Source organism: Oryctolagus cuniculus, chromosome 11, assembly GCF_964237555.1.
Source record: "Oryctolagus cuniculus chromosome 11, mOryCun1.1, whole genome shotgun sequence".
Lineage (NCBI taxonomy): Eukaryota > Metazoa > Chordata > Mammalia > Lagomorpha > Leporidae > Oryctolagus > Oryctolagus cuniculus.
In genome coordinates this window covers 106,312,217-106,339,193 of record NC_091442.1, presented here as the reverse complement: position 1 = coordinate 106,339,193, position 26,977 = coordinate 106,312,217, and the positions used below count along the sequence as shown (strand labels likewise).

General features: G+C 41.0%; 1 protein-coding gene across 9 annotated transcripts in view; it reads left to right on the top strand.

Moving 5' to 3' along the window:
- Positions 1-5,753: 5,753 nt before the first annotated feature.
- The window catches only part of C11H12orf42 (chromosome 11 C12orf42 homolog), a 325,319-nt gene continuing 304,095 nt past the window's right edge, over positions 5,754-26,977 (top strand). For 6 of the 9 annotated variants that reach the window (XR_011380237.1, XR_011380234.1, XR_011380236.1 and 3 more), the window contains exons 1-2: positions 5,757-6,180; positions 14,412-14,513. Coding sequence is in view for 1 of the 9 variants with exons in the window: in XM_070052780.1 (XP_069908881.1) it covers positions 14,460-14,513 (54 nt within the window). In the remaining 8 variants the exon portion in view is untranslated. Of the gene's footprint in view, positions 6,181-14,411; positions 14,514-26,977 lie in introns of those variants that run through there. The other 3 variants (XR_011380238.1, XM_070052780.1, XR_011380241.1) reach the window with 3 other exon arrangements.

Genomic DNA, 26,977 nt, shown 5'->3' with positions numbered 1-26,977 from the left:
GTGGGTCTTATACTGATTGAATTCATTTTCAGCTAGGGATTACTAAGGTTCCATACTTGGCTTAGGACACTTTAGGGAGTTTATGTTTCATTATAATTGTGCTATGCCTGATTAATACTTTAAAAGATCATTCTGATACTCTATGGAGAATGGTATGGGTATGGACAGGTGGGAGAATGTGTGGGAGTCTTTTGGGAGCTAATAGTAGGGATTATATCTGAGTTAGAATGGAAGGATGAGACTAAATGAAGGGGGTAGAGGGTGGAGTGTTTTAGGAAGAAGATTGGCAAGTGCCAAGTCTTGAGGTGTAAAGGTTGTTCTAGATGAGGGAAGGGCTGCAGAGGAAGATAGAGAGATAGAGTCCACAGGACCTGGCTTCGAGGATACCATGATAGAAAGGATGAGAACAGCCAGGGTGGGCTGAAGGGTACTAGCATCTTTTGAATGACCTTGTTCCACACACAGGAACTTTCTACACGTTTTGCTTTAAATGCAACGCAGCCTGCTCTAATTTTTTCTAGAGACTCTAGAGATTTGGATTTTTATCTCTTGGTTTTTAAATGTGGGCAGGATAGTGAAAAATTTTAACCCAGTGTGAGCTAAAGAAAAGATGACCATGGACTGAGTTTGGCTTGAGATTTCTGTATGTGGTCTTCAAGCCCCGGGACCAAAACCCAACAGTACTTCTGTGGAAATCAGGAAAATTTCTTGCTATACTTCATGGCCACCCAGAGGAAAACCATACACGTCAGTGATGGCTGTGATCAGGATGGCAACACTAGCATGGTGCCATGTGCATTCTGCAAAACTCAGCAGCTGTATCTTTGAACACACAGTGAGAAGAAGTGACAGGACAGTGGGACACAGACAAAGTGGTGTGCTGAAGTGGCTATTTGTATCTTTTCTTGAATCTGTGCAAATGCCCCATTGATAGTTTGAAATCAACCACAGTGGGCACACCCAGGGAAATCAGCAAGTGCTGCAAATCAGAGCCAAGGGAGCGGTCCAGCTGGAGATCTTCTACTTCCCAGGCCTTTTGATTCAAAGGTTCCACCACTTCTGGGACCTCACGAGAACTTCATTTTCCTTTGAAGAGATGACTTCGTGGATGGGAGGCTGTTCATCTGCTCTCATTCCCATTGTGTTCAGGGACAGAGGAAAGGGAAGAGACAGCAGAATTTTATTCCCTTTTGCTTCTTCCACTCATCACCCCTTTGCTTTTCGATAACCCCCCTCATAGGACACTCATTGTATGTTACTCAGACCCCCTTTGCCTGGCCACTGAGTAGAAGTTACTGCTGATTTACCCAAAAGAGAGCATTGGAGATTCCCTCACAGCCCTTCCATCCCCTCCAAGTCCCACTGGCTTTCTGAGAAACTCTGTGTTCACATGGATGATCCACGAAGCATACCGATGGGGTGATGTTCCTTCATCAACCTCAGGGACATTTCACTTCTACTTCACTTCAGACACTTTCAACCACAGCCACACCATGGACTGAAAAGCCACGCTTTGGATGGCTTCATCTATGAAATGCAGCAATGACTCCGATTCTGCAGGTCTGAAGTAAGGATTAAATGACACAACATATGGAAAGTACCTAGAAAATACCTGGCTTATTACAGATGTCTAATCATTGCTTTCCTTACCTTTTCTTGTCCTTTAGACAGGAACACGATTTTGAAACCCAGGTATTTCTTCCCCCTTTACTTTGAAATATCATTTGAATTTGACATAAGTGGTTGATATTTACATAGTAAACTTTCTGCTAAGTGACATCCTTTAGGAAACTGTGTTCTTTCTAGCACTCAGGCGCCGCTGGCATTCCATATTATTGGCGGCAATTGTGCTAACATGCATCACACAATACTCACCCTTTTAATTACGGAATATTCTTGCAGTAAAGTGACACTGATTCTTGTCTGATTAATATTTATAGTTTTCATTTTTGGCTAACTGCCAGGCATCTTCATCATATGAATTTCTCTGGTTTCCCAGCTCCTCTTTGCTGCCTGTCTTCTACCAGCTTATTTGTATGAGCATATCTTTGTTTTACTCACACCAGCAGTGTTACAGTTTCCTTTAAATCAAAAGCCTCCTATCCACCAGGAGCTTTATTTTTTCTTTTATTTGAGAGGCAGAGATGGAGAGAGAGCTCCTGTCTGCTGGGTCATTCCCAAAATGACCACAATGACCCGGGCTATACCAGGTTAAAGCTGGGAACTTAATCCAGGATCCCCATGTGGGTGGCAGGGATCCAGTCTCTTGGGTCATCACCTGCTGCCTCCTAGGGTGTGCATTAGCAGGAAGCTGGAACCAGGAGCAGAGCCAGAACTTGAACCCAGGGACTCTGATATGGGATGCCAGCCACAATTCCAACTTCTAGGCCAAATACCTACCACCATGTGGAGCTTTTAATGGGTAGTTGTGTCTAATTTTAAGTGAGAAATGGTGAATTTTGTGCGATTTTTAAAGAAAAACATTTGAGCACTTACTTTTGAGGAAGCATGAACAAAGGGCCATGGTGACCTTGATCACTGCTCAAAAATTGGTTCTCCTGGTTAGTAAATAAAAGTAGTATTGGGAATCTCCCATCTGTTACTTTTTGGTGTTATCCTTTCATGTCTTCCATTTATTTATCTTAGGATCCTAAAATCCATATTCTGATAAATGAGCTATCATTTAAATAGTTACTTCATAGGAAGTTTCAAGTTTCCATACTTTGGCAAGTATGGGAACGTGTTGCCATAGTAACAATTACAGTGCTGTAGTTTGTTATAATTATCATTTTTAAATACTCAAACTTTAAAAATAATTTGAGAGGGAGGGAGGGAGAAGGAGAGGGAGAGAGGAGAGAGGAGAGGGAGAGAGGGAGAGAGGGAGAGAGGGAGAGAGGGAGAGAGGGAGAGAGGGAGAGAAGAGGGAGAGGGAGACAAAGAGAGAGAGGAAGAATGTACTCCCAAAATGTTTGCAATAGCCAGGTCTTGGTTGGGCTGAAATGTGGAGCTGGTAACTCAATCTAGGTCTCCCAAGTGGGTGTCAGGGATTCAATTACTTGAGCTGCCCAGTGTTTGCATGAGCTGGAAGCTGGAATCAGGAATCCAAGCACACTCTGCTGTGGGTGTTTAACTTGCATCTTGACTGCCAAGCCAAATGCCCGTTATTTTTCATTTCATTTTTTTGCCGCGAACTTCTTGGAGTACCTTGTATCTTCTTCCTTTTGTCTTCTTGGAAAGAAATCATCCATTCATTCATCCAAAAAATGTTTATTGAGCACTGTCTATGTGCCATACCCTATTTGCTGCTGGGGATTCACACTAACTCTTCATAGAGAAGTTTATGACAGCTCTGTGGTGCTGCCCAGGCAAAATTACTTAATATTGTCTCTATTTCCATAGTACTTTATCATATTGCCATTATTTTCTAGATATTCTCATGTATGTTTTTCTAAGGATGATATATCTTACTGATGAATATTTTCCCCCGTCATTATAGTAGTTGGTTAGGTGTTCCACAAATAATATTCATTGGTTAAGTAGGTTTTTCCTCCCAAGAAATCTGTTTATACCATTAAACTGTTGAGTCCCGTGAAGACAGACACCTTTGTCTATTTTGCCTGGTATGTGGCAGGTGCTCAGGGATTACTTGTTGAATTGAGAGGCAAGGTTCTCAAAAACCAGCAGCTCTAAGAGTGTAACAGAGTAGACAAAGGGCATGGGAGATGTTCTTGGTGTGTGAAGCTGCACCCCCAGGAAGCTGGTGATGCTGAGTGCTCTGGCCATCCCTAGCCACTGACTACACAGTCTTGGTCTAGGTACTACCTTCTTTGGGCTTTCATTACCTTGTGTGTAGATAGGATGACTGGACTCAAACCCATCCCTTCTCTGAGTGGGAATGAAGCCAAGGGCCTATGTATTTAGAAGCACTCTGTGGAAGTGAGCACTTGATGTCATGGTTAAGATGCCGCTTGCAATGCCTGCATCCCATATCAGAGAGCCTGGGTTTGAGTCCTGGCTCTGCTTCTGATTTCAGCTTCCTACTAATGTTCACCCTGGGAGGGAGACAGCAGGTAATGGCTCAAGCAGTTGTGTCTCTGCCAACCAAGTGGGAGACCTGGAGTGAGTTGCAGGCTCCTGGTGTGGGCCTGCGCCAGCCCTGGCTGTTGAGGGCATTTGGGGAGCAAGTGAACTGATGGAAGATCTTTCTCTTGTGTGTCTACACCCTTCAAATAGATAAATTAATTAAAAATTCTTCTTTAAAGAGATGTGTGTTGTGGTACAAACAGCATATCTTCTCAGAACTCCCAATTCTAGTTTATGAAAGTCACATTTAATAGCGGTGTGTAGAATTTTTTTTGTATATATTGAATGTTTATACATGTGCACTTTTTCCTTCCCAACATTAATTATGTCAAACCCAGGGACACATTGCTGGTTGACTTTTTTCTTTTGCATATTAATAACTGGAAGAAAGTGATTCATTAGTGGGACTGTCATTTTTGCATAGTAACAGCAAATTTTAAAAAATAGAATTTGAATCACAAAATTGGACTTATTCATGATGTTCATATCTACAGATTTTAAAAAGAATTAGAGAAATTTTATTTGATTATCATGAAGTTTGAGTTGGAGAAGATGACTATGGGGTCAATATCACAACTTTGGTGTAAATTTATTTTTAAAAATGTTTCATTTATTTTCATTTTAATTGAAAGGCACACACACACACACACACAGAAACAGAGAGACACACAGATAGATCTTCTATCTGCCTTCAACAGCTGGGCTGGGCTAGGCCAGACTGAAACCAGGAGCCCAACCTCAACCTGGTTCTCTCATGTGGGCTGCAGAGACCCAACTGCTTGGGCAATTGTCATTTGTCACCTCTCAGCATGTGCGTTAGCATGAAGCTGGAACCGGGAGCAAAGCCAGGACTTGATATGGGACGCTGGATTCCAAGCAGCATCTTGGCCATTGTGCCAAAAACATCAGCCTCAATGTGGGGCAATTTTAAATAAAGGGTTGGTTACAGAAAAATGACTGGCATAAAACATAGGGAAATCAGAGGTCAATAAGCAATTTAATAATTTCTTCAACACAAAGGGTTGATTTGAAAAAGAGGTGAATTTCTACTAAGTTCCCCCCCCCCCTTTTTTTTGAGAAAGCAGAAACGCAGGAACATGAGTTTGCATTGCTTAATTAGAGAAAGACTATTGCTTCCTCAAAGTGCCCAGCCCTGAAATGGGATCTAGAAAAAAAGACTTGAGGCTTCTGTGTCCCAGAGATCTTTAGAAACGTTGGAATATGGCCTGGCTGGAAGGATCCTGGATGTGGGTGTGGAGAGGTCGCAGCCTGGAACTAGGGTGTGCACACGTGGTGAATGTCCACTTTGTTATTCTTGTTAGTCTGCAAAGGAGTGACCAGTAGTTAGCCAGCCTAGATTTTTTTTTTCTTTAAAGTATATATTATGACTTGTAATGAAAACAACTTCTTGGTTCCGTACAGTTCCCGTTATGCTCATGTGCGGTGTGTGCACTGCTTCCTCTGTTTAGCTCCAGGGAACCCTCAGGGGGAGGCGAATGCTCTTTATTCTTACAGTGTCTGCCCTGGACCCCGTTGGGTGGAGATGGAGATGGGGAAGAGCCCAGGATAGGGTTTCCAGGAAGTTCCTAAACCCAGAGAGCGCGACTTTGGATCAAGCGTCCCCGACCAGCACTGTCTTCCATCTGCAGTCTAGCTCTGCCCCCTGCCGTTGGCTACTCCACTCCTCGCGTCTCCTGCACGCCAGGTTATTTAGAGCGCCAAAAGTTACTGCAAAGGGGGGATTTCAGGATTTCTGGGCACCTTCGCCCCCAGAACTACCCGGGCCACGGAAAATCAAGCGATTCTGGTTCCCAGTGGTCCCTTCCTCTGTCCGCCTTCCCGCTTCCGGCGTCACTCGTGTCCTGAGGGCGAAGGCTGCCCTGCGCTCGGCGTGGAGCCGCAGGCCAGGGCGCCAGAGGAGCGGAGCGGAAGTTTTCCGAAACTCCGGTGAGAGGCACCTGGGAGCGTCTCCCCGCCAAGCCGACCCCATTGTGGTTGCCCGGCGACTGCGGGGCGCTCGGAACCGCGCGGCGCTGCGTTCCCGGGCCCAGCAGCTGAGGAGGCCACGCGCGCGGGCGGGAGCCCACGCAGCTCCAGGTAGTCGCGGGGTCTCGGGGCGCGCCGCCTCGGGGCTAGGGCGGGCCCGGCCCGTTAGTCTCTGCCCCCTCCTCTGAGCGGGCGGGTGGTCGCCGGCCGCCGGGTCCCCGGGCTGGGGGCGGCCGAGCAGCGCCCCGCCCCCGCCGCCGGGGCCCGGCCCGGGACGCACAGGCTCCCTAATCCCCCGCCCCCCGTTGCCCCGGCGACGGCCCAGACGAGCAGGTGATGCATTGACAGCGAGCAGATGGTCCCCCGCGGAGGCGAGCGCGGCCCACAATGCGCCCCGCGCGGCGATCCCACTCCCGCCTCCCGCCCGGCCGGCCCTCCGCCGCCCGCATGCTAATACGGGCCGGGGGCGCGGGCACGCCCCTCCTCGCCGCGGCCGGGCTCACCTCCTCTCCCCCCACACGCCCCCGCCCCGAGACGCGTCCTCCGCGCCCCCGGGCCTCGCCGCGGCCTGCCCGGTGCGCTCCCGCGCTCGCCCGAGGCTCCCCGAGGGGTTCCCTTCCATTGGGAACGACGCTCAGCCCCTCCTCCGGCAGCCCCTGCCCACATCTGCTGCCTGCTGGCATCTCGTAGGCAGCCCGGGCAGAGCGCAGGAATGGCTTCCCGCCCGCCCCCCGCCGCTCCTCCCGGAGCTGGCGTGGACGCCGCCTGCTGCAGCGCGCACCGCCCCACCCCGCGCCTCGGGAGCTTTCAGACGGCTTCGCTCGGCTTTCCTCTCTGGAATTTCAAAAATAAATCACTGTGCTGCGGGGACCACTGTGCTGCCCCCTCCTGGGAAGCCCCCCATTCACACACCCTCCCCCCACCCAGTCGTCTGACTCCCCCCCACCCAACAGCTTTTTCACCCTATTCACCGCTGTGTGGCAAATTGAGGCGCTCTTAATGGTAAGGGCATGAACACTGCTAGGCGTTATTCACCATTTTAATACTAACTTCATAGCTGTCACATAAATTCATTGCCTGACTCACTCTATAATGGCCAAGAAAGAATTTTAAGGAAAGAAAGAAAGAAAAAGAATCTGAAGACACTGCCATGGTATCTTTGATTTGCAGGTGTTTTTGAAACCATTACTACAGTAACTGCAGATAGCTTGTTTAGCTGCCACATAGAGTGCTACAAAAAACCCAACCCATCCTCCTTTATTTTACAGTAGATTAAAAAGATGCCAATAAAGGCTTCAAAAAAATGAATGGAAAAGAAAGAGAAAAAGAGACTGGTGAATAAAGTTGGGACAATGCGGGGTCCCAGTGCTGTCCAATCTAATGTCATAGCCTGGCAGTTGGTAGGCGTACAGAAAACTTCTTGTTTCTTCATTTTTATGGAGTACTCTCTGAACAGGTTTAGAACAAGTGGCAGAGAAAGAAGTCTTCACAATACAGTCTCTTCTGATGGGCTTTATGCCCACAAACACCTGTGGTTTACAAAGAGGCATTGCCCGGAACAAAGGCCGCGAGAAGGCCAGGCTATTGTGGGGAAATGATGCCTCGTGTACCCATGGCGGAGGAGAGGGTTGTTTTATTTTAAAACTTGCCTTAGATCCTTGCTCTGCAGGCTTACAATGAGAAATGAAGATTAGACAGACTGTTCTGGGGCTCATAATGACTTTTTCAAGTGCTTCTGACTCATTTTGAGCCCACATTTGGGTAAGTTCTAAGTCAATATTATTATCACCAGAATGAAAGGAAAATTGACATATATGAATCTTGAAGGCAGAGAATTTGGACTAAGCCAAGTGATACAAGTGATTTGAGTGGTCACTTTAGGGGCCAGCAGGGTGGTGCTGTGGGTTAAGCCACCAGTTGTGCCAGCATCCCATATCAGAGTGCTGGTTGGTGACCTGGCTGCTCTGCTTCTGAGCAGTTCTCTGATGATGCACCTGGAAAACAGTGGCTGATGGCCCAGGTACTTGAGCCCCTGCCACCTATGTGGGAGACCGAGACATGAAATTCCAGGCTCCTGGCTTCAGCAAGGCCATTTGGGAAGTGAACTAGCAGATGGAAGATCCCTCTTACCCCCAATCTTCCTTTGAAATAAATAAATCTTTCAATAATCTTCACTTTAGGGGCATACAATACTTACAGTTATTTTGTGAGTATTCTAAACATACTTCTTTGACCAAAAATACTAATAATATCATGCCTATTTCCACTCAATTTCTTGCCTTTTTCTTTGAAGTTTTTTTTTTTTTTCTTACTTTCTTTCTCAACTTTTCCTTTTCCTCTGTTCTTTGCGGTTCCCTCCCCAGTAAGTAAGTTAGGGAGAGAGGCAAAACTATGGAAACAAAGGGCAGAAGGGATTTCAAGTTGAGGGAGATTCTCTTTGGTTCAGGTGCCCGAGAGATGCTCTCAGAGGAGCGGGCGTTTCAGCTGGGACCCAGGGGAAGTGAGGGAGCCGGGTACAGCAAGCGAGCAGGGGTGTGTGCAGAGCTCCTCAGGCTGAGAAGGAACCTGGGGGACCTGAGTCCCTGCAGGACGGCTGCTACCGTGGGAATGCTGTCAGCAGAGGGCAGGAGATGAGACTGAGACTCATGGAGGCCCACGTGAGGCATGGGAGAGGACTGGATTTTACTCTAAGAGAAACAGGGAGCTACTGAAAGATTCTGAGTGAGGTACAATTTTCCTAATTCCTGTGATAGGCAACGTGGACCAAGTTAGCAATTAAAACAAGATCAGCAAAGTATTTTACTCATGAATATTAATGCTAATGTGCTAAAAACCTCAAGAACACATTAAATTCATCAGCCTGATAAGGATATATTATACTACCACCAGTAGATATTATTATTATTTCAGGATATTTTAACATTAAGACTTCTATGAAATATATCACAGTGGTAGGGTAAATGAAAAAATCTCATGATAATTTTATTAAATATATAATGTAATTCTATTAAATATCAAGCATTTAACAATACACAAGTTTTATAATATACATTATGTATTCTAATATAATACAGTTTTGTAATATATAAAGTTATTTAACATAACTTACCTTAGAGTAAGAAACACTATCATACTTAATGAAACTATTAGACTTACTAAAATTACAAACAAGGATTCTTACTGTCACTATTATTTTATATTCTGAAACTGTACCAAATTAAATAAGATATGAAATAGAAACAAGCAATGTAGCCAGTTAGAAAGTAAAGAAGTAAAAGTTCACTACCTGCAAATAAAATTGCTCCCTCCCAAAATCTGAGAAAAACTGGTAGATGATCATGTTGACTTAAGGTAGTTGGACACCAAATACATACAAAATTCAGTAGCTGAAAAATATAAGTCAAGTTAGAAAACAGAACAGGCGATTTTCTAATTTCAGGCCAGTTATCCTATTTGCCTTTCTAAATTGACTACTATGGTGGATAAGATACTTTTAAAACATTGTGGCTGGCGCCGCAGCTCACTAGGCTAATCCTCCACCTGCGGCGCTGGCACGCCGGGTTCTAGTCCTGGTTGGGGTGCCAGATTCTGTTCTGGTTGCCCCTCTTCCAAGCCAGCTCTCTGCTGTGGCCCGGGAGTGCAGTGGAGGATGGCCCAAGTTCTTGGGCCCTGCACCCGCATGGGAGACCAGGAGAAGCACCTGGCTCCTGCCTTCGGATCAGCGCGGTGCGCAGGCTGCAGTGCACCAGCAGTTGGAGGGTGAACCATCGGCAAAAGGAAGACCTTTCTCTCTGTCTGTCTCTCACTGTCCACTCTGCCTGACAAACAAACAAACAAACAAAAAAACACCTTGCAAAAGGCATTTATAAGCTGGCATTCATACTGAAATCCTGGGAAATAATGGAAAACCAGGACCTGGATGACCTCAGCTGATGGCTGGAGACTAAGATATCAGCTTTGATGGTAACACAGGTGATGGGCTGTTAGAGATAAAATGGGAGCTTAGTTGAAGCACAAAGCTAGAATCTGGAAAGTGTAGGAATGACTGACAAATAAACCTGATGTAGAGAAGAGTTCAACAGGAAAAGCTGCTGGGTCCAGGGAAGAAAACCTGTCCCCGTAAGTCTCATTACTACAAAGCAAGGCCTTAGAGTGTTTGAGTCCTAGTTCTTGCTATATATTTGATTCCTGAAAACCCCCAGTTGAGAATTTTAAATGGCTTTAGGCTGGATCCTTTCTGGAAATTGTGAGTTAAACACAGAAGTCAAGAATTTCCACATATAAAATTTAAAGTAAAATGAGAAAATCATTGTCTAAAACCACAATATCTGTAAGAAAAGTGGTAGCATGATTGAAAGAGAGCGGCAACAACTCATAGCAATATGAGGGTACTTCATAAGGCCTTTAAAAAAGTGAAATTAATGAGTAAGTTTATTTTGGGGCAAAAATTTGGAAGTCTGTGCATAATTTTTTTCATATGTGTTTTCTATGAACTTCATGCAGACCCTCAAATTGGAGTAGTCTACACTTTCAAGTATGTTTATTTAGAGCAAAATTAAGCTTGAACATTTGAGCAAGGAATGAATAAAGTACAAGTAAGCAAATCTGGAAAATAAATTTATGGAAATGTAATTTACATTGAAATTTAACAGGCAAATTAAATAGAATAGACAACATTGGCGAGAAGTTTAATGAACTGGAATGTAAATCTAAAGAAATTTTCCAGAATATAGGATAGAAAGAGAGGAGGTTTAAAAAAAGCAAAAACTAAGTTAGGTGACGTGGAAGATAAGTTTTATGTTGATTACGAGCCATATATTAAAACGTTTGGCTTCCATCTTCCCTTTCATTCATAAACAAGTACAGAATAGATTTCATTCATGTCTTCCTCACCCCACCCCTCTTTCTTTTTGGAAAATGAGTGGGATTAGGAAGTGAAAGCCTCTTGATCATTTGGGACTTTTCCAGTATACTATACATCCCTTCAGTTGCATAGGGTGTAAAATTTTCCATATTTATTTTTGGAATTTTTTCCTCAAAGAACAGATTAATTAAAATATTTTCTTCATCCACATAATGACATAGTTCCTCCCATGTTTTATCCCATGTTTTACATGATTAAACTCGTTGGACATCATGTGTCACATGACTGTACTTGCAAAACTAACGAACAACTGGGATAGCTACTGTGTATAAATATCAAAATAATTATTCTTTAAGGAAAAAGAGCATTGGTAGAGATAAAAAAGAGAGCTATATAATAAAAAAAAAGAGATTTGATTTCTTAAGAAGATAGGATAGGAGCCATCACTGTGGCATATTGGATTAAGACATTACTTGTGACTGGCACCCCACTTCACCCCTGGTTCCAGTCCTGGCTGCTCTACTTCTGATCCAGCTTCCTGCTAATGCACCTGAGAAGGCAGCAGAAGATCGCCCAAGTGCTTGGTCCTCTGCCACCCATGTGGGAGACCCAGATGAAGCTCCTGGCCCCAGGCTTCAGCCTGGCTCACCCCTGGCTGTTGTTGCCTTTTGGGGAGTGAACCAACAGATGGAAGGTCTCTCTCTGTCTCTGTCTCTCTATCTCTGTAACTCTGCCTTTCAAATAAATAAATAAATAAATAAATGTTTTAAAAATACAGAAAATATAATAATTCTAAACTTTAACACAGCCACTTAAAAATGTTCAAAATTAATAAAAGCAAAACTGACAAAAGTACAGAGAAAATTAGCAAGATCTAGTAATGTAGTGGGAGATTTCAATGCATATTTCCCAGTAATTAATAAATCAAGCAAATAGAAAAGGGGAATAGATGATTTGAATAACACAGTTAACAGCCTTGTGCTAATGAATAGTTATAAATTATAATCATGCAGTAGTTGGAAAATATTGAACCCAAAAATCATATGGAAATTTATAAAAATTGACTATATTCAGACTATACAACTACCCTCAATAAGTTTCAGAGAATTGATATCACACTGATTTTAAAATACAACTAATTTAGAAATTAATAGCAGTAAGATCAATGGGAAACATCACATATTTAAGCAACTTATGGTTTAAGAATACATAGTGCAGATTCAGAGGCATTAACAAGGAGTGATAATGAAAATATTACATTTCAAAACATGTGGGAGTCAGGCAATGTGGTATTAGCAGAAAATATGATTAAAATTCCTTAGAAAAACAGACTAAACCTCAATGAGTTAAGAACACAAGAACAGCACAATAAACCCTCCAAAATGTCTAAACAAGGTAATCAGTTAAAGGAATGCACACAACTAGTGAATTAGAAAGTAAGTATATACAAAGAAACAACAAAATAAGAGTTTTTAAAAAATAAAATTAACAAATTTTGGCAATATTTATCAAGACAGAAACGATAACTATAATATAAATATTAAGAATTAAAATGGGAACATAATAGACTAGAATTTATTAAACCCAATATGTGAGTATTATATACACTTTAATGTCAATAAATTTGAAAATATAGAAAATAATAATTTCCTTGTAGAACAGCTTACCAGAAGTATCTCAAAAAGAAACAGAGAACATAAATAACCCTATATTAAGTAAATGGAATAAGAAATTTAAAAATGTCCGGCAAAGAAAACATCAGAAAAAGGTGATTTTAGCAATATTTAAGTGACAGGTAATTTCAATCCTATAAAACCTCTACCAGTGATTAGAAGAAGAGAACATTCCCCAGGATTTTTTTTTTTTTTTTAGATATCAAAGTAAGGTAAGGACATGGTAAGGAGAGGGAAAGCCAATTTCAGTCATGATCAAAAATTAAAAAAAAAATTGCCAGAAAAAATTCAGCACTATAATAAAACAAAGATACCAAATATCTTTCAACCCAAGAATGCCTGGTTTGTTTAATATTGAAAATTAATTTAATGTAATACCACTTTAACAGATTAAAAGGCAAAATATGATCTTCTTAATAGGTACAGAGAAGACATTCAGTAGAATTCACCATCTGTTCCTAGTGTAAAAACAAAACCGAAAACCTCTGTAAACTAGGATTAGAAGGGAACTTGTTTAACTTGTTAAAGACATCTACAAAAAAATTTTAAAAATACAGCAAATATCAATCTTGTCAGGAACACTGATAGACGGATTCCTGATAACATCAGAAACAATGAAGCTCCTCACCTCTTTGTCTTTCCTTTTCCAAAACTTCAACACCTTTGTACCCAATTCCCACCTTAACTCCTCTGTGATGAAATATGTCAAAACTCAAGCCTCAGAACTACAAAATGCAAAATTATATATCAATTTGAATGGAGATTTGGATATTTAGGGCACTTCATTCTGAGACCTTTTACACAGTTTATCAGAAATGCTTTCCAATGTAATTGGGCTTCTGTTCTGTCCTTGGAATAGCATGCACATTTCAGTGACTCCCAGGACTCATGAGGGTCTGTGTACGTGAGGACCAATGCTTTACTTGCTTCTGGGGACATGAGCTGTATTTGCCTCACAATAAATCTCTGGGAAAACCAACACAGATACCTCCACAGCTTTTCCACTCTATTGTAGAGATGCAAACTGGTATAGTTTGAAAAAAAATTAAAATATAAACATTTGAAAGGAAGATACAAAGCTGTCATTATTAGCAGGTGATAAAATTGTTCATAACAAAACTCCCAGTAAACAACCGACCTGTTTTTGAGAATTAATATGAGAGTTTAGTTAGCTTGCTGTTTTAAAACAATGTGCAAAATTACATTGCATTTCTATATTCTGAAAAATGAAATTTAATTTAAAAGATACCATTTACAAAACAAAAACTCCCCAAAGGAACTAAAAACAAACCCAAAAGTACCTAGATTTACATTTTACAAGAGTCAAGACCATTATGTAGAAGAACATAAAATTTTATTGAAAGTCACAAATAGATTGGTTAGGTATCTTTTGTTATGTTTATGTATTTCATTTTTACTTATTTGAAAAGCATAGCAACAGAGAGAGAGGAGAAAGAGAGAGATCGATCTTTTACCCACTGGTCCACTCCCCAAATGTGTGCAAACGCCAGGACTGGGCCAAGCTGAAGCCAGGAGCCAGGAGCTCCATCCTGGTCTCCCACACGGGTGGCAGGAGTTCCAGTGCTTGGATCATCATCTGTTGCCTCTCAAGTGCGTTAGCAGGAAGCTGGGTAGAAAGATGGAGGTGGGATTGGATTCTAGGCACTTCAATATAGAAAGCAGGTGTCCCAGGAGTGGCTTAACCCACTGCGCAGGAATGACCACTCAGCTTCAGTGCCTTAAAGATCAATTTCCCCATCTTTGCATCATTGTAAAATAGACCTTTTTCCATCCCTCATTTATAGAGACTTGAACTCACCAAATGTGTATCTAAAGTGATATGGTATGGAGCGATGGGAGATACAGCATTCTCACTAAGAATTGGACCCTTTGCCAACAGAATGCAGGTAATATATGAGAAGTACAACATCTTGCTCTTTTTTTTTTTTAAATGCCAGTAGGTTTGCTCTATTTCCGCCCCCAGTTTTGATCCTTGATTCTGTGCAGTTGAACTCAGAGTTTAGAATATCCTCTTAATTTTTATTTTTTCCTGGTATTTATTCCCGGTATGATTTCACATGCCCTTATAAAATGAGGTTTTGGTCAAATAGAGGCATACTGCATTTCGGCTGCAGCCTGCATTTCCTTTGTCATTCTTTCTTTTGGGCACAGTTGGTTCTCCAGGTCTGAGGGATTGCATCCAGGGATTCCCTCAGCTGGTGACCTAAAGTATTTGAAAAGAGAATGGCATCTGTACTGTCATGTACAGAATTGTTTTGGTCATTATTCTTTAAACAGTGTGGTATAATAATTACTTAGGGAGCATCTACATTTTATTAGGCATTAAAGGTCATCCAGAGATTACTTGAAGAATCAGGAGGATGTACATAGGTTCTGGACAAATGTTTTTCAATTTTATAGAAGGGACTTGAGCCTCTGCAAATTTTGTTATCTGCTGCAAGTCCTGGAACCAAGTCCCCATGGATACTGAGAGGTGGCTGCATTACTAGCATGAGAATATGTACATTATATAACGTACATCTATATGCTCTACTGTTTTGAAAAATCAGCTAGACACTTATTTTGATCTGGTGGGGAATACCCTTTAAGTGTGCTTGCTCTAAGGCAACCTGTGTTGGTTCTGTGAAGTTAATTTCAGGGGTTTAGCAGAAGGCAGAAAGCAGCTCTTCTCTGACATGTAAGGAAGTTAGGAATGCGGTAGTTCCATTTCTTCATCGAGGGTACTGCTTGGGTATCTAATCTGAGTAGCCAGACTTAAACTGACGTGAGCAAGTGATGGAATCAATGAGTAAGAATAAATATCCTGTGACTACCACTATGATTGGTTGTATTTTTTGAGGATAAAAATTGATAATAATAATGACAAAATAATTACTATCATCTTGGCTACTGTTTTGGGGTACTTATGTGTTAGTTACTAAGTCCTGTACATATATGATTTTATTTAATCATCTTATTCTGTGAGGTCATGGAGCACATGTGTGTTGTTTCCTTTACCTAAAAAATGTATTCCTTTATCCAATGCTTCTTCCAGAAAATGGCTCCTTCCTGCTCCCACCAAATGGATCTGGGGTGGCCCAAGCACAGAACCTTGAAATATTGGCTGTCAGGGTGGGCTTGTGATCTAGTGTGAACCAGTCAGCACCCTTGTATGGGAGTCCAGTGGGTGACATGTAACCCAGGCTAAGCCAATCATTGAATGTACTTCCTCATAATTTCTAGAACAAGACGAGAAGAGAGAATTCCTTTTTCTCTTGGGTCATAAACTACAAAGATATGAACCTGGAGCTGCCTGTAGTCTATGGAGAAATAAGCAGAGAAAATGGAGGAGGAAGAGGAGTCAAAAGGGCTAGCCTTATACAGTATATACCATCTTCTCGTCTCCACTTTTCTAGTGAATAAACACATCTCAGAGTGGTTAAATATTTGCCAAAGCTCATGTAGCCAGTAAATAGCTGGGAGTTGGGAGAATCTGACCCCCCAGTCAGCCTGACTTCAATACCCATGTTTTATTCGCTTTGCTGTAAAATGTCCTGGCATCCCAGATCCATAAATAGCCAGTTATTCTGCCCATTCTGATTGACCTTTGAAAACATACAACAGGGAAATGCACACTTTATATTTCTGGCAGGGTGCGTCCTGTACAGTTTTTTTGGCTCATCTATATATCTTGTACTTGGATGAATTTGTTCACTTGAGGCTGCAGGGCCGGAAAGACAAACAGGCCCTATCTTTTGTGCTCATTCTAGTAGAATAGAAGTGGCTACCTAGCATCTGTGTTCAGAAGGATTCTGGGGTTTCATCTGGTCTACTAGAAAAGGAGGGAGGTGGATTGGGAATAAAAGCTATTACATTTGCTCAAAATGTTTTAGAATTCAGATTGCATTTTGGGGCTATGGAGTTCACCCAGTTTAGCATCCAGACAGTATGAAACCAAGAACTTTTGTTTTTCGCTTCAAAGAATATTTCTGTTGTTGGCCAGTGACTCAGCTGTGTACTGACCCAAATCCCTCTGTAGCCTCTTTAGCATAGAGGATGGCATCTTCTAGTGAATGCCTTCCACTGCAGATGCCTAGACAGTTCTATCCCACAGCGATAGGAACAGTGGCTGACCTGCATTTAGATTCTGGAACTGCACGTCATTTATTGGGCCCACTCTTTTCGGGTGAGAGTGATGCTAAATCACGGCCACCCTGAAAAATTGTCATGCTCTGGTATTGTTGAACATTCTCTAACAATCAAATTGGGCCTCACGTTTTGTTGGTTGGAAGTTCCATTTCTTCATCTTTGCCCCAAGTTACTTAGCAATGACCAATCAAACTATGCACCCACCATATTGTTTTGCATGTTTGACTAGAACATTGACAGATTAATAGGAAGGGTAAATAGCAGAGCACAACTGCAGGGGCCCAGTGTGGGGCAGCAGGATTGACTGCTCTGGACTTTGTTGTGTTTGCTCAGAGGAAGCCGCAGCAAAAGCCTGCTGGGATGAGGTGACCCAGGTCATGGGCATTTGTTTCTCGTGTCTATAGCAAACAATTGTCTTCTCAATGGAAGATGGCTTTTTCTGAATCTACATGGTTCCACCGACGAGGAAGCATTTCCCAGTCCAGGGTGCTTGCTAAGACACACACACAAATAAAAAGGCCACACAAAAGTTCAGATGTACTGTATCCCCCAGAGATTCATTTGACTTAGGCTAACCAGCAGAGAAGCCTAACTTTGCAAAGTTTGCCTTGAGGGTCTCTAAACCTCCACTGATTCACTGCCAACTCCTAATATTTGACAGTGAGAATTTTATGAAGTCTCAGGATGATCCAGTTACCTTCCGTTCTCTTGATTCATGAGGGCAGAGCCCATTAACACTTAGCATTGCTGGCTTTGTCAATCCTAGCTTTGATAGAAAGCCATTTTGGTCACAAAGTTGCTCTACTCTGAATCGATATGAGTGAAACACATAAATAGTGAAGAAAATCTACTTTGGGTCAAATTTAATCAATCTAAAGTATAGTTTCATGTAAATGCTATAACTGTTTTTCTGCTTGGTAGGTTTCTTTGAACATGGGTGATTTTACATCTTCAAAGTTATCTCAGTCTTTAGAATAATGTTTATTTCTAATAAAAGACTCCAAAGAGATCCAAACTGATTTTTGAGTGATCATTCTTACCCTTTCTCTATATCTGTTTCTCTATATGTACTCTTATTTTTCAAATTTGTATTTATTGATTTTATTTGTTTCTTTAAACTTTTATTTAATAAATATAAATTCAAAAGTACAACTTTTGGAGATTATAGCAGCTTTCTCCCCTATAACCTCCTTCCCACTCACAACCATGCCATCTCCTACTCTCTCTCCCATCCCATTCTTAATCAAGATTCATTTTCAATTATCTTTATATACAGAAGATGAACTTAGTATATTCTAAAATTTCAACAGTTTGCACCCACACAAATACACAAAGTATAAACTACTGTTCAAATAGTAGTTTTACCGTTAATTTGCATAGTACAGCACATTAAGGACAACGATCCTACATGGGGAACAAGTGTACAGTGACTCCCGTTGTTGATTTAACAATTGACACTCTTATCTGTGATGTCAGTAATCACCTGAGGCTCTTGTCATGAGCTGCCAAGGCTATGGAAGCCTGTAGAGTTCACAAACTCCGACCTTATTTAGACAGGGCCATAATCAAAGTAGAAGTTCTCTCTTCCCTTCAGAGAAAGGTACCTCTTTCTTTGATGGCCCATTCTTTCCACTGGGATCTCACTCACAGAGATCTTTGATTTAGGTCATTTTTTTTTGCCACAGTGTCTTGGCTTTCCATGCACAAGAAACTCTCATGGGCTTTTAGTCGGATCCAAATGCCTTAAGGGCTGATTCTGAGGCCAGAGTGCTGTTTAGGGCATCTGCCATTCTATGAGTCAGCTGAGTATCCCGATTCCTATGTTGGATCGTTCTCTCCTTTTTAATTCTATCAGTTAGTATTAGCAGATACAAGTCTTGTTTATGTGATCCCTTTGATGCTTAATCCTATCATTATGATCAGTTGTGAGCTGAAACTGATCACTTTGACTAGTAAGATGACATTGGTACATGCCACCTTGATGGGACTGATTTGGAATCCCCTGGCACGTTTCTAGCTCTACTATTAGGGGTAAGTCCAAGTGAGCATGTGCTGAAATATACATCTCTTCCCTCTCTTATTCCTACTCTTATATTTAACAGGGATCACTTTTCAGTTAAATTTAAACCCCTAAGAATAATTGTGTGTTAATTAAAGTGTTCAACCAATGGTATTAAGTAGAACAAAAATATTAAAAAGAATAAAATAGTAAGTTGTTCTTCAACAGTCAGATCAAGGGCCGGTCAAGTAATTGTTTCTCATAGTGTCCATTCCACTCCTACAGGTTTCCTTTTAGGTTCTCAGTTAGTTGTCACAAATCAGGGAGAACATATGATATTTGTCCCTCTGGGACTGGCTTATTTCACTCAGCATGATGTTTTCCAGATTCTTCCATTTTGTTGCAAATGATTGGATTTCATTTTTTAATGCTGTATAGTATTCTATAGAGTACATATCCCATAATTTCTTTATCTAGTCTTCTGTTGATGGGCATTTAGGTTGATTCCATGTCTTAGCTATTGTGAATTGAGCTGCAATAAACATTGAGGTGCAGACAGCTCTTTTATTTGTCAATTTAATTTCCTTTGGGTAAATTCCAAGGAGTGGGATGGTTGGGTCGAACGGTAGGGTTATTTTCAGGTTTCTGAGGAATCTCCAGACTGACTTCCATAGTGGCTTTACCAGTTTGCATTCCCACCAACAGTGGATTAGTGTGCCTTTTTCCCCACATCCTCACCAGCATCTGTTGTTAGTTGATTTCTGTATGTAAGCCATTCTGACTGGGGCGAGGTGAAACCTCATTGTGGTTTTGATTTGCATTTCCCTGATTGCTAGTGATCCCGAATATTTTTTCATGTGTCTGTTGGCCGTTTGGATTTCCTCTTTTGAAAAATGTCTATTTAGGTCCTTGGACCATTTCTTAAATGGGTTGTTTGTTTTGTTGTTGTGGAGTTTCTTGATCTCTTTGTAGATTCTGGTTATTAATCCTTTATCAGTTGCATAATTAGCAAATATGTTTCCCATTCTTTCGGTTGCCTCTTCACTTTCCTGACTGTTTCTTTTGCCAACAGAAACTTCTCAATTTGATGTAATCACAGTTGTTAATTCTGGCTTTGACTGCCTGTTCCTCTGGGGTCTTTTCCAAGAAATCTTTGCCTGTGTCTGTATCTTGCAGGGTTCCTCCGATGTTCTCTAATAATTTGATGGTGTTGGGACATAGGCTTAGATCTTTAATCCATATTGAGTGGATTTTTGTGTAAGTGTAAGGTAGGGGTCTTGCTTCATGCTTCTGCACGTGGAAATCCAGTTTTCCCAGCACCATTTGTTGAATAGACTCTCCTTGCTCTAGGAATTGATTTTAGATCCTCGATCAAATATAAGTTGGCTGTACACATTTGGATTGATATCTGGTGTTTCTGTTCTCTTCCATTGGTCTATCCATCTGTTTCTGTACCAGTACCAGGCTGTTTTGATTATAACTGCCCTGTGGTAACTCTTGAAATCTGGTATAGGGATGCCTCTGGCTTTGTTTTTGTTGTACAGTATTACTGTAGCTATTTGAGGTCTCCTTGCCTCCATATGAATTTCAGCATCTTTTCCAGATTTTTCAGCATTTTTTCCAGATCTGAGAAGAAGGTCTTCAGTATCTTCATTAGTATCGCATTGAATCTATAAATTGCTTTTGGGAGAATGGACATTTTGATGATATTGATTCTTCCAATCCACGAGCATGGAAGATTTTTCCAATTTTTGGTATCCTCTTCTATTTCTTTCTTTAAGATTTTATAATTCTCATCATAGAGATCTTTAACCTCCTTGGTTAAATTTATTCCAAAGTATTTGATTATTTCTGTAGCTATTGTGAATGGGATTGATCTTAGCAGTTCTTTCTTAGCCATGGTATGATCTGTGTATACAAAGGCTGTTGATTTTAGTGCATTGATTTTATACCCTGCTACTTTGCCAAACTCTTCTATGAGTTCCAATAGTCTCTTAGTAGAGTTCTTTGGATCCCCTAAATAAAGAATCATATCATCTGTAAAGAGGGATAGTTTGACTTCTTCCTTCCTAATTGGCATCCCTTTAATTTCTTTTTCTTGCCTAACAGCTCTGGCTAGAACTTCCAGAACTATATTGAATAGCAGTGGTGAGAGTGGGCATCCCTGTCTGGTGGTACCAGATCTCAGTGGAAATATTTCCAGCTTTTCCCCATTCAATAGGATGCTGGCCATGGGTTTGTTATAAATTGCCTTCATTGTGTTGAGGAATGTTCCTTCTATACCCAATTTGCTTAGAGTTTTCATCATGAAAGGGTGTTGTATTTTATCAAATGTTTCTCTGCATCTATTGAGATAATCATATGGTATTTCTTCTGCAGTTTGTTTATGTGGTTTATCACATTAATTGATTTGCAAATGTTGAACCATCCCTGTGTATCAGGGATAAATCCCACTTGGTCTGGGTGGATGATCTTTCTGATGTGTTGTTGAATTCTATTGTCCAGAATTTTTTGAGGATTTTTGCATTTATGTTCATTAGGGATATTGATCTGTAATTCTCCTTCTCTGCTGCATTTTCTTCAGGTTTAGGAATTAAGGTGATGCTGGCTTCATAGAAAGTATTTGGGAGGATTTCCTCTTTTTCGATTGTTTTGAATATTTTGAGAAGAATTGGAGTTAGTTCTTTTTTAAACGTCTGAATTCAGCAGTGAATCCATCTGGTCCTGGGCTTTTCTTTGTTGGGAGGGCCTTTTTAACTGATTCAATTTCTGACTCGGTTATGGGTCTGTTTAGATTTTCTGTGTCTTCATGGTTCAATTTAGGTAGGTTGTATGTGTTCAGGAATCTATCCATTTATGATAGATTTCCCTGTTTGCTGGTATACAACTCTTTGTAGTAATTTTTGATGACTCTTTATTTCTGTGGTGTCTGTTGTTACATTCCCTTTATCATCTCTGTTTTTATTGATTTGGGCCTTCTCTCTCCTTTCTTTTATTAGCTGGGCCAAGGGTGTGTCAATTTTGTTTATTTTTTCAAAAAACCAGCTCTTCATTTTGCTGATCTTTTGAAATTTCTTTTGATTCAATTCTGTTGATTTCTTCTCTAATTTTAATTATTTCTCTTCTCCTACTAGTTTTGGGTCTGTTTTGCTGCATTTTTTCTAGATACTTGGGATGCATTGGTATGCATTTATTTGGTGCCTTTCCAATTTCTTGATGTAAGCACATATTGCAATCAACTTTCCTCTTAACACTGCTTTTGCTGTGCCCCATAAGTTTTGATATGTTGTGTTGTTATCTTCATTTGCTTCCAAAAATTTTTGATTTCTCCTTTGATTTCTTCTATGACCCATTGTTCACTCAGGAGCATGTTGTTTAGTCTCCATGTATTTGCATATGTTCTATGGATTCCTGAGTTGCTAATTTCCAGCTTCATTCCATTATGGTCTGAGAATATGCATGGTATGATTTTGATTCTTTTGAATTTGCTGAGACTTGCTTTATGGCCTAGCATGTGGTCAATCCTAGAGTAAGTTCCATGCACTGCTGAGAAGAATATGTATTCTTCAAGTGTAGGATGAAAAGTTCTGTAGATATCTTTTAGATCTATTTGATCTATATTGTCGATTAAATCTGCTGTTTCCTTGTTGATTTTTCTGTCTGGTTGATCTGTCCATTGCTGAAAGTGGAGTATTGAAGTCCCCCAATACTATTGTATTGGATCCTAAGTCTCCCTTTAAGTTCCTTAACATATCTTTTAAATAACCTGATGCCCTGTAATTAGGTTCATATATGTTTATAATAGTTACATCTTCCTGTTGAATTGAGCTCTTAATCATTATATAGTGCCCCTCTTTATCTCTCTTATCAGTTGTGTTAAAGTTTATTTTGTCTGATATTAAGATGTCTATGCCAGCTCTTTCTTGGTTTCTGTTGGCATGGGATATCTTTTTCTAACCTCTCACTTTCAGTCTGCATGCACCTTTGTTGAAAGATGTGTTTCTTGTAAGCAGCAAATAGATGAGTTTTGTTCCTTAATCCATTCAGCCAGCCAGTCTGTGTCTTTTAACTAGAGAGTTGAGGCCATATACATTCAATGTGACTATTGATAAGTAGTGCCTTTGCCCTGCCATTTTTCAAAAGGTATTTCTAATATATACTTTGAACTTCCTGTGATCTTTTACTGAGAGATTTCTTCCTTTACCTTCTTTCATATTGATGACTGTATTTCTGTGTTTCTGTGTGTAACATATCTTTAAGCATCTTTTGCAGGGCTGGATGAGTGGTGACGAATCCTTTCAATTTCTGTTTGCTATGAAAGGTCTTTATTTCACCTTCATTCACAAATGAGAGCTTTGCAGGATATAATATTATGAGATGGCAGGTTTTTTCTTAGAACTTGGGCTGTATCTCGCCATTCCCTCCTAGCCTGTAGGGTTTCTGATGAGAAGTCTGCTGTGAGTCTAATTGGAGATCCTCTGAGAGTCATCTGGCATTTTTCTCTTGCACATTTTAAAATCTTTTCTTTTTGTTTCACTGTGGTGAGTTTGATTACAATGTGTCTTGGTGAGGATCTCTTCTGGTAATGTTTATTGGGAGTTCTGTGTGCTTCCTATCTTGGAAGTCTCTGTCCTTCTCCAAACCTGGGAAGTTTTCTGCTAGTATCTCACTAAAAATGCCTTCTAATCCTTTCTCTCTCTCCATGCCTTCAGGAACTCCTAGAACCTGAATGTTGTTTTTTTTAAGTAGTATCCTATAGATTCCCAACAATATTTTTGAGATTTCTAGTTTCCTCTTCTTGTCTTTTGTTTGACTGTATACTTTCCTGTGCTCTGTCTTCTAAGTCCGATATTGTCTTTTCTGTCTCACTGTTTCTGTTTTTAAGGCTCTGTGTGTTTTTTATTTGTTCTATTGAATCCTTCCTTTCATTTTGATTTCTCTTCAATATCTCAATTTCATGTTCTATCAAATTCCTCATTTCATTTTGATTCCTCCTTAAGATTTCATTTTCATGAGAGAGATTTTCTTGCATGTCCTGCATGGATTTCAGTAATTTATGCATTTGTTTTTGATTACTTCTAAATATTCTTATCATAAATTTTTTGAGTTCCATTGCTTGCATTTCTTCTATCTGATCATGTTCATAATCTTGTATTGATGTCTCATGTTCTTTTGGGAGTGTCATGTTATCTTCCTTGTTGTTGTTTCCTCGGTTGTTGCGTTTGCTGTTTGGCATTTGCAATTGGACTGTCTGCTTTCAGTGCCTCTCTAGAGGCTTGTGGTGAGTGTGGCCAGAGAGCTCTGTTCAGTTCTTCAGGGTTAAGGGTATGCCTAACGTGACACACCCAGGTTTGGCGTGGTAAACTTTTGTATCTCTCTTCTGTCTGTCTGTCTGTCTGTCTCTTTTAATCAGAAGGGAAGTAATTCTGCTCAGCTGATCTCCTCAATGGCCATCAGTGCCTGAGTGCTAGCCCCAGTGGGTATAATATTTGTCTGCTCTGTCCCAAGGACCACACAGAGGATCTGTGCAGTGCTCAGTGTAAGCTCAGATTTCCCTGCAGTGTCTCTCACCGGGTAGCCAGGGCCGTCTGAGCTTGTGGTGTCTCCCACCGAGACTACTCACGTCTCAGCCACACTGTGTGTTCTCCCGCACACCCCCATTTTTTTTTCCCTCACAGTCCCAGTTCATAAGTTCCACACATTCACTAGGTCTTAGTCTCCTGTTATTACTCCCCACCAGAGTCAGGTTTTTCTGCTTGGCTGGTTGCCGGGTGCAGCCCCGAGCTGGCGCAGCTGTTACGTATGTCCAAAATGGCACCTGCTGTATCAGCTCCTAGGCTTTTGTAAGGTGATTGGAGAGAGAGAATCGTGTCTGTACCATCCCTTTTTACTTTTTCTCTCCTTTAGTTAGGCTGGTATACTTTCCTCCATGGAGCTTCAAGCCTCGTTCCCTCTAGTCTCTTCCTGCCGCTTTTCCGCCAGTGTCTCTGGCTACTGCGATTTTGTCTCACCTCTCTTTCCAGCACTGGTGCAGAGCCTCTTGGCAGCTGGGTCCCGAGCCATGGGCGCCTGTGTCCTCCACGTGTGTCCACTGTGTCCCTCTAATTACAGAGGAGTTTCCTCTGCTGTTTTTCCCCTAATTCTTCCCTGAGACTACACTATCTTCACTTTTATTAATCTGTCTTCTCCCGGACTACTAGTAAGTCCCTCCCTATTCTGCCGTCTTCTCTTTATGTTCTATGTGTGTGTGAGAATTTGTACGTTATATAATATACACATATATGCTCTCCTATTTTGAAGATTCAACTAGACACTTGCTTTGATCTGGTGGGAAGGAGGAGACAGATCATCACACTTTTGCATTGTGGTGGCAGTACTTTTGCTTTGTCATTTCTAAATGCATGTTAGCGGTTTTCTACCAACTTTCTCATCTTCACTTCCTTTTCTCTCTCCTCTACCATTTTATATGCTTTTTTCTTCTGTTCCTCACCTTCTTAGCGCTCAGGATCTAGGAAGTGCATGTGAGTGATATTAGTGGTAGTGGAAACTGGTTTTAGTTGCCTGCTGACTACTTCAGATCTCACTGAGCTTGCTGCACTTCTTAAGCTGATAAACCTTCTTGGGACAGGAGACCCCAAACAGAGACACAAAACAGAACTTTCCAAAACCCAAGGAATAAATAAAAACTGTTCAGTGGCATTAAAAACTAAGGCCTGATGCTGACTTGTTGGAGTGCCTGGTGTAGGTCCTGGCTCTGCTCCTAATCCGAGCTTCCTGCTAATGCACGTCCTGAGAGACAGCAGAGGATGGCTCAAGTATTGGGATCCTGACCACTCAGATAAGAGAGCAAGATGGAACTCCTCGCTCCTGGCTTGGGCGTGACCCATCCCTGGCTGTTGTAGGCATTTGGGGAATGAACCAGTGAATGAAAAACTTTCGTCTCTCTGCATTCAATAAAATGGAAATAAGCAAAAGTTTTAGAAAACCTAAGATCAATCTGGGTATATTGAAAAACTAGGGCATCTACATTGATATGATAACCCTTTTATTCATCTAAAATCAACCAATGTTTATTGTGTAGCTTGCCTGCTACTCTGTGCCCCTAGGGAGATGACAGTCTTGTGTTGAGGCAAGGGAAACAGAATTATCCAAAGAATTGCAACACAGCATGCCCAGGCCATGGTATGATGAACTCTGGAGGTTGCAGACACACACAGAGGAGGCATTGACTCTGATTTTTCAAGACAGTGGAAGATGTGTATCTTTTTAGATTTAATCTCCTTGCAAGGCATACAACAAAGACCAATTATGTAGTTGATGCTTGTATGATAGAAACATGATAAAACTTGGAGAAAGAGCATTTCATTGTAAGTGTTTTAGAAGTTGGGGTTGCACCTCCAACATTCTCTGTGCCTGGGGTTAGCCTGGCACTCCATGAATATCAGTGGAATGACTGGATGGATGAGGCAAAGTCGAAAACCTTAGATGCTACTTATTAGCTGTAGAACTTTCAGCCTGGCCTGAGATCTCTTCAAGTGACTGTTTTTTGGTTTTTTTTTAATCTACCAAATAGGTCTGCAGTACCCATCCAGTCACTGTATAATCATGGAATCAAATCCTACCTACTGAGCATCTACTCTGTGAAAGACGCCAGTCTAAGGATTTTACATGTATTTACACATTTCCACAACAAAATTATGAGGCAGATTATATCATATGACAGATGATCATGTAATTAATTTTTGTAGACTATAAAATTCTATATTATTCATAGAAAAGACATCATGGTTACCACCCTTTAATAGTCCAAAAGACAAAAACAGGAGAATATCCTTTATAAAATTTTGTCTCTTGTCTGTGACTCTATGTCTGTTACACATTGCCTTTCTTTGGGATTCTCACTGGGAGACTAAGGATTCTAGAGGATACAATGGAAATGTTGAGGGTTGTAACTTTGAAAGTGTTTTGATAGTATTTCACATTAGGAAATAATTTTTCATGTATCTTGGTAACATCCATCCATCCACCCACCCCCAAAATTGAATATAATAGTAATCTTATTATATGTGATATACTTGTATATTACACTTCTTAGTCTACTTTCTCTGTCCTCTCCCTTTGCATTGATTGGATTGCATTGCACTGCACTCCACATCACACCATTTTACTCAATGCCCCTCTCTTGTGCTCCACTCCACTCCATTCCACTTCCTTTCATTCCAT